The sequence below is a fragment of the Juglans regia genome, chromosome 13 (genome assembly GCF_001411555.2).
Source record: "Juglans regia cultivar Chandler chromosome 13, Walnut 2.0, whole genome shotgun sequence".
NCBI lineage: Eukaryota > Viridiplantae > Streptophyta > Magnoliopsida > Fagales > Juglandaceae > Juglans > Juglans regia.
The window spans coordinates 7,981,349-7,989,856 of NC_049913.1; the positions used below are offsets into that span (position 1 = coordinate 7,981,349).

General features: G+C 34.7%; 1 protein-coding gene across 1 annotated transcript; it reads right to left on the reverse strand.

The window, feature by feature from the left end:
- Positions 1-3,472: 3,472 nt before the first annotated feature.
- On the reverse strand, positions 3,473-7,298 carry LOC108997296 (nudix hydrolase 12, mitochondrial-like). The gene is made up of 6 exons (XM_018973501.2): positions 6,859-7,298; positions 6,683-6,766; positions 5,191-5,305; positions 4,982-5,065; positions 4,294-4,443; positions 3,473-3,886 (listed from the first exon to the last, which is right to left on the reverse strand). Exons 2-6 carry the CDS (start codon positions 6,751-6,753, stop codon positions 3,647-3,649), a joined length of 660 nt encoding a protein of 219 aa, XP_018829046.1. The 5' UTR covers positions 6,754-6,766; positions 6,859-7,298; the 3' UTR covers positions 3,473-3,646.
- Between the last annotated feature and the right edge of the window lie 1,210 nt (positions 7,299-8,508).

An 8,508-nucleotide genomic window follows, 5' to 3' on the forward strand; every position in this document is an offset into this window, starting at 1 on the left:
GAAAATAATCAGTATTAGGGAAGACCTACCTACCTATTATATATATATATATATATAGCTAGCTACTGATCATCATCAAATAATTATAATAATTAGTAGAACTAATTAAGATGAATTAATTCTCAAGCACATTATAATTAAAGATCATCAGGACCCTTTGACTCGATGGACCCCAGTATATGGCCTTTCGGTACATTTCTATAATGAGTATTTATAATTTACTTTGAGAAGTGCTGTACGACAATCCTCTCGGTTAATGCTCCTTATAATTATTCTTCCCAGATGCTGATAATTAATTATATATATATATATATATATATATATATATGTTTGAATATCAGCAGCTGCTTTCATTGGCTTTTTTATGATGATCATGAAGAGCTAGCTTTGTAAAAATTTGAAGTACTTGCAATGACTTGACCTACACATGGTCTCAGATTCTTTCTCTTGACCGAGTGACCAAGAATTATGTATAATTCTAATCAATGCACGTCTTAATATTCTAATCTAATCAATTCTAAGAGGCCAGGATTAGAAGCATTACACGTCATGAGCTATGTTGAAGAATAATTTTACATTGTCTATAAACAAAGTCTTTAGCATGTTTATAAAAAATGAGCATGCCTACAAGAATGTTATGAAAATAATCATTTTCTATTAAAATGAATCAATCCTCGTCACAAATATTATTTTTTAGTGCCCTATAGATAAAGAGTACTCTTATATATATCTCTAGTTCCTTTCAAAACTAGATTTGTTAAATGACGGGCAAGTGTCCCTTGTATCCTGTTATGAGATATCGACTCTTCATCAAATAATACAATATATATATATATATAGATAGTTTAAAAAGGAACTCGACACAAGTACTGAGATCTAGAGATTGTTATAGGTCATGAAAAATCTGCTAGAACTTTAGATGAGAGAGACAAACAATATTTTTAGTGGAAAGGGCACGCAAGTTGGTGTAGGAGTTGGAGGATTGACACATTAATATTGTCTCTTTCTCTGAGCTTTATGTATGTTTAATTACTGTGACTGTCTTCCCCCTTGTCTAGTTGAGTTTTTGCCTTAACACATCTTTGCTAGCTAATAGTTCTCTTACGGCTAATAGTGGCATTTAAATCGCCTTATTAAGTCACATTGCAAAGTGAGCAACTGATAACTATTTCTACAGAGGCGAGAACTAGTTCTTTGTTACAGTCTTACTGAAATCATAAATATATATATATATATATATATACTAATTTTATGAATCGAAGCTATTGAAGTAAAAAGATAAAGCAGAAAACATGTCCCATGCAGCTCTGTGATTCCCAACCAAATTCAGTATATATCTTAGTTGGTGGGGCCACAGAAGTTGGCAAAAGAACCTTTCCTGCCAATTGATCAATCATTAAATAAAATGCGATGCATTGGATTTGATTTATTCCTTTCTAGTAAATTTTATCATGCTTTTGACTAAGATCTTTTCCATTCAAAGCAAGAAATATATATATACATATATTATCGAATATCATGAGAATCTTCCCATGCGAAATTTCATGCTCAAGAGATTGATAAGTTTAGATATTATTTTGCTGATCATCTCCATGTTGTTTTACAGGGGAGGAGTCGGGAGATATCATTTGAACTATTTATTTATAAAAATGGATAATAGTTTAACTAATGAGACAAAATTGTACTGAAAATTTAATTAAGGTGTGAAAATATCCCAATCTATGATGTCATGATCTTACAAGTCCGGTATAGATTCTTGTGCTAATAATAAAAATAAAAAAGTGAAAAATCCATGCTGAAAATGATTCTCATGACAAGGAGCGCCCAAGCTGTCGAGAAGGATCTAAAATGGGACATCTTTTTGTTTGGAAGAAAAGAAGAAACGTAAACTCTGCAAAGATTTGTGAAAGATAAAGATTGACTTGGTAATAAAGACAAAAGAACAAGAAGCATCAAAACTCCTCAAAGGGGGCAACTCATGATCTCCTCTGTAAAATCCCACGAATCTCCATGCATTTTCAAGGAACAGATCATATATAACAACACAGATAAAAACACTGATTAGGCGCCATTCGACCTCTCATGTAAATCCCATGAATCTCCAATCCCAAGATACAAATTTATCACAGATAAGAGCTAGATGAACAGAGATGATGCCTTGGAAAGAAAGTGAAAGTCAAAGGAAACCTCCCCGTGTTACATGGAACAAAAGGAAGAGGATTTTAATAAAGGTGTACGTCCATTTTTCTGCCATTAGCCTGCATATTGCGCTCTTTTTTTCATACTGTTAGGAGTGGAAAGCATGCAAAAGATTGATATCAGCACACAGATTCATATGTATTCCTTCCTGTGCCAAACTCGAAATGGATAGGAAAAGTCAGAAAGTTCACACCTACGAACTTCAAAGACCGACCTAGATCGTCACTCAAGTGGGAATTTTTGTTGAAGTTTGTGGGTCTATATATATATAAATATTATTATTACAACTACTTTAAAGTTTGTGCGATGCTTCTTATTTTATCATACGTTTACTGAAACGATTTTAAGTTCTCGAGGGAGCGCGTTAAGTTTGAATGTTTTGTTGAGTTTGAAAAATCATGTCCGGAAATTGAGGCTGGATTGATTTTGTTGTTGCCTTGGCTTTTGTTCTCATGGTGACAACATGGTTGAGCAGAGAATCCGGGAGGCACGATCATTGCGAGCAAAATATAGTGTTGGAAAGCAAAAAATTACTATCATGTGCATTTGCTAATTAAGCTTTGTAGAACAACAGTGTTGCATTTATACTAGTACTTCTGCTCACTACACCCAAAACCACTTTGAGAATGTCTGTCTTTTGATTAGTTGTTATTGTTGTTGTTTTCAACTTATTGAACTACTCAATTGAAATCATATACCTTGGCTCTATGAACAGAATTCTCTCCATTTCAATACTTGAAATGGATGGTATTTATTGTGCAATACATGGGTATTTTGGTCATTCTACATTATGTCAATGAGTAATGCTACATACAGTCGTGGAATGCACAAACGCCGTACAGTCGCTTTGAAAAAGAGTGAGGTCCACTATTAAAAAATTAATTTCTTTACATATAGATCCCATATTTATTCATTTTTTTCAAAGCGACTGTGCGATACTTGCACACTCACAACTGCAAGTATCATTTCTCTATGTCAATGGAGACTCTATCCGGCAGTTTGTTTCATAAGTTCAATCTACATTACTGACTGCAATAAGTTCCACTACTTCTATTGGTATTTAGCTTGCAAGATTTCCGGAAAGAAGAGTGTGCTGAAGCCTTGTTCAAAATGTATTAAAAAAAAAAAAAGTTGATACTCGTTCTTAGATGACAACCGAGAAGATTTGAGAGGACTCCTTCACCTAATAATTGAAATTGCTCAACTTACCTAATGAACCAATTTAGACATTAAATGGCAGGTTCATAAAATAGTAGAAACTGAACAAAACATCTAAAGAAAAATAAGAAACTGTTAATCTCTTTGAATGTAATTTAATTACAGAAATGTACAAGCTTTGCCTAGAACAAAATAGTCTGCAAATTATTTAGAGTTGCAGAATCAAGGACAACAACAAATTATACAACACAGTTGCTTTCACTACAAAGATGTACCGGACTCCTCAACCCTATACCACGCATTTGCAACAAGTATTCCCAAGATGTTGGACACCAGAAGGCTTACCAAAGTAGCCAGGTGATGACATTTGACGCTCTTCACCTGCATCTGTCACTGGCCTCAAAGGGATTTCCTTCGATTCTTCACTCATCCTGATTGGACTTTCGGCTGAGAGAGTTGCCATAAATCTTCTAAGAGCATCCTGCATCCAATCGTATCTGCAGAATTTGTATGCTTCCTCTGTGGTAAGCTGTGGAAAGGTAAAAAAAAAGTCTTCAACGTAGAATTTGTTGACATGGGGTTCGTGTTTGGCAAACCACCAAATTGTTAACATAGGATTCTTGACTTAAAAGCAACTGCCTCGTTTGTTTTCGCAGATGAAATGAGATAAAAGTTGAAAGTTGAATAAAATATTGTTAGAATATATTTTTTTAATATTATTTTTATTTTGGTTTCTGGATTATCATACACTGCAAAAGTGCAAATACAGATCTAAAATGACAGTTCTTTTCCGAAAATATTATGATAATTCTATCAGAACTTGTGTGATGTGGATCCTCCTGGTAGCAGTAACCAATTGGTCTTTTAATGAACCATTGGACACATGATGCTATGGTAGAATATCATAAAATTCAAATTAGTTTCTGGATTACTGACCCATTTCCTATCATATTTATCCTTCTCTGGCCAAGAGTCAAGCTCCTCAGTCACCTTTAATGCAAACATATAACCTCTACAACCTCCTTCCAGGCTGCTGCTGTTCTGCCTGCTCTTGCTTCTAAACTCCCAAACTCCTATGGGATTTTCCTGAAATAGATTAGAAATCAGGATGAATTAGATGACTCGTCCAAAAAAATAATAAAGTTCATGGAAAATTGAGACATGCTGGCATGCATTATTCAACAACCACAAGTGCATATGAATATCCTAAAACCAACCGACCCATATTTCAGTATATTATAGGTACAGAATTCAAAGCAAGAAAATGTGTCCAAGTACTTGAAATATGTGTGCACATTTTTTGAGGTACACATACAATTCTAGAACCCTGTCTCACTCTCCCCCAAAAGAAATAACCACCTAGATGTGGTCCTTAATAAAAACAGCTAAGAATAAGTCATGGAAAAGAAAATGAAAGTTCTATAGGTTATTACTTCATAAGATTCAAGGATGTGAAGAAGACTAGAAAATTTCATAAGATAACCAAGAGAAGTGCTACTCTGGGGTAGATTAAATTCCCTTGTTTTTTGCTGCACTCGTTATAATTTATTGGTTGCAAGCTTCCAATTATACATGTAAGACTAATAGCTGCCGTGCCTGTACCAAGCACGGAAAAGAAACCTACACTGAGTGTTCCTTTCACCCCTGCTTCCTCCAAGGCCTCACGACTTGCAGCTTCATCCTTAGTCTCATCATCCTCCCATCCTCCCTGGTAATCAAATGAAGGCATTGAGATGAATCCAAAACTTATTATTTCTTGTAGAAGCTAACATTACCAAAAATGAGAGGAGTTAAGCATCATGTGCCTAACAAAAAATGAAAAATTATTAATACCTTCGGAAACACAAGATCATCCCGACCTGGTGTAGAAATCATAAGAACAAGCAATTTTTTCTCTGAATTGCTATGGGAACCCACAACATTCTGCTCAAGCTTATAAGGAATACACCTATTTTTTGCACCAAAAAGGTAAGTACATGTAGAACTATTCTGCAAAAGAAACAAAAGCATTCCAATCCATGCAAGGGTAAAGCAAAAATGGGTAAAAAAGTATATGTTGAATATAGAGAGAACAGGAAGGGAGAGGAAAGGACAAAAATGGAGAAAGAAGGAAATTACTGTAAATCAAGCGCATTAACATTAAGAACGTGCTTGCAGTTTTATTAAAACCAATATGCTAATGAAAAAATCACATCACATCATATTTCTTATTCTTGTAATTTTTCTTATAGAGAAGAAAAAGAAACTGAACATAAGAATATCAAAACAGGAAAATATTGAGTCATACAAGAAAAAATTTATACACACATAGATATTCATATTCTAGAGGCCAAAATTTTGAGAGTTTTTGAACTCATATGATCTTCAAATTTTTGAGCTCGTATTTTTGAGTTTTTTAAGTTTGTATCTTTATATCTCTATAAAACTTCTTCTTACAAAATCTTGGAGGAAAAACTCCCAAAATTTTGGATTTTAAGAAAACCTTGGAAACCTTTTTTTCCCAGGTTCTTTTTATGTCGGAGAACCTCTCCAAGACCCGACCCATCCCTGCAGAGTAAATCTCGGTCCCGTGCACAGCACTCTTAGAAGTTTCCCTATACGGAAGTTAACTCGCTGGCTTTTCAGCCGGAGGTGTGGCCCCAAAAAGTTTTTAGCACCCACGAGATGTTGAACCTTAGATCTTGAAGGGAGTGATAGTCCAAGACCAAAGCCTTCACCACTTGGACTAGCCCTTGGAGTTTTGATCACAGTTTGATAGAAGAATAATCCTACTCTTTTCTTAAATTTTGACATTTCCAATCAAAACCGGTTAATTTTACTATTTTAGTAACCATTTTTTATAAGTAACCAATTATTGGTATGAAGTATGCCTAAATGAAAACCCTAAACCTAATGACGGACGTTAAGAAGATGATAGTGTGGTCTCCGTGGCGAAACTAGTTCAAAATAAAGCAAGAATCTTTACAAGGTCAAACGCATCATCACTCGGGTTGGCACTGTATGAACATGAGGGCCAAGGTTCATGGAAACAGCTTCCACCTTGCCAGCCCATCAACCCACCTTACCGACATTGCTAATATGGAAAACGACTAGAGGTAGTAACAATTAATCATTTAAAGTGAGTAGATGCAAAAATAAACACATGCAGCATAAAGTCAATGCTCAGGCCCAGCTGTGTCTACCACGCTGTTTATAACGAACAATGGATGTGAAGGAAGCAGCTTTTGGCTTTATATCATGTAGAAGCACGAGAGGATATTCAGATTTTATCAAGGAGAGGAATGAAAAAGAGGTTATTAAGGGATCGCAGTAGAAAATGACTGACCCTGCAACCAGCCTAAAATGATCCTTGTATCGTTGTCTCTGTCTCCCAGTTCTCGCTCGCAAAGACGACATGACAAAAGCGTGCCTGTTGTACCACAATTTATACAAAAGTAATTAGACAAAAAGGCGGAAAAAGAGACATGAAAAAGGACTAGCTTTTTTGATAACTAAAACAACCTGGATGGGCTAGTTGGGTAGGAACCTTCAAGTACTCAAATACCCAGAAACAGATATGCAGATGAGTGTTTCACCCAAATAGAGCAAAGCCAGTCTCATCTCTTATAATATCCTTTCGACTGAAGAACATTGATTAGAGAAGCTTTGCAGAAAGGGTCAACAACGGCAACGGCAAAGTCGGCAACAAGTTGTCGGTGTTGGTATGAAGTCGGTGCTTCTTGTGAGGACTTTGTAACGATTTTACCAAGAACGACATTAACAGAAGCAAGCAAGTAACTTGCCAGGCTCCTTCATCGAAACAGCATAAATATTGAAATGAAATGGGTATTCCCCCACCCAACAAACAGCCAAGAGACGAGACAGACTACCGTCTAACGCAACAGACAACAGCAGCAGCAGCAGCAGCAGCAAGGGGAGTAATTAATCAACGGCTCTATAAAAATTCGAAAACCCCGACTTTGGAGGGCTATATACTTTTATTTTATTATTTGTTTCATTTTTCTAGTTATGCTTTTATCACCTTTTTGTCGTCTTTCGGCCGTCTACTTATTTTTTTCTTTTTTCTGGTTATTTTATTAGGTTCTGCTTAGATATATATAAACATATATCTCATCGTTAATTTTGTTAAATTTCAATATAAAATATAATAAATAATTTAATTTTTTTAAATTATTAAATAAATAATAAAAAAAATCACTTAATTAAATCAATCAATCAATCACTTAAGCCTTAACAAATAAACAAACAAACAAAACCATATAAAGAGAAAAGGGTTAAGTAACCCCCCCACCTCATATTTGGTCCCATCTGACTTGTACATGAAACAGATTAGATAAGACTCTCCAAATAGTCCATGTAAATCTTTTCCAGTGTCTACCATTTCAGGTATTATTTAAAAATATATATCTAATTATATATTTATAAGTAGTTGTGGAAAATATGTAATACGTAAGAAATTTTAATTTTTTTTATTATATTAAATCCAATCATGTTAATCACTGTTGTCGAGAAGACATATATACATATCACACACTACATTTTTTTATTTTTTATTTTTATTTTTTTTCTCTTATCAAATATATAGTATATAAATTATGAGTAGAAAAATTTAATAAAATTAAGAATAATAAAATTTTAAAAAAAATAAAAAATTTTAAAAAAATAATATGATATGGATGTGTGAGAATAATAAGTAACAAAACTCTTTTGAGAATGCAGTAAGAGCAGTAAGGGTTTTGATATATACGGATAAATCGTCTAGTCTCATCTCAATATTCATATAGATAAACCATCTGCTGCACTTCCCACAGGTTAAGCAAACGTCCGCCCACCTGGTTTTTGGCTGCTGAATTTTTTTTTTTTTTAAAAAAAAAGTGCCTAAAAGTAATCCCAGCGAAGAGGAGGAGGAGGAAGATAACGACCACTCGGTTTCAATGGGGGGCCGGACGCTACTCCTTTACGTAGTCACAAAAGATAAGAATGGATCGCTGGGAAGAGGTGGAGGGAGATCAGTGCGTATCACACAATCTGAGTAGAGCTGATTGGACACGGCCAAAATACAAGGATAAAATATGGGTACCATTCTAAGGCCCCCCCACCAATAATTTGCCCGACCATTTTCTGAAACAGATGACTATCATGTGTTATTGT

What these genes read in the sequence shown, in the direction of transcription:
- LOC108997296 (XM_018973501.2), bottom strand. Translation starts at nt 6,753, where the DNA reads ATGTCGTCTTTGCGAGCGAGAACTGGGAGACAGAGACAACGATACAAG. An exon ending in GGGTGAAAGGAACACTCAGT is followed by an intron (nt 4,444 to 4,981) that starts GTAGGTTTCTTT and finishes AATCTATTTCAG; the next exon opens with GAAAATCCCATAGGAGTTTG. An exon ending in ATAAATATGATAGGAAATGG is followed by an intron (nt 3,887 to 4,293) that starts GTCAGTAATCCA and finishes ACCTTTCCACAG; the next exon opens with CTTACCACAGAGGAAGCATA.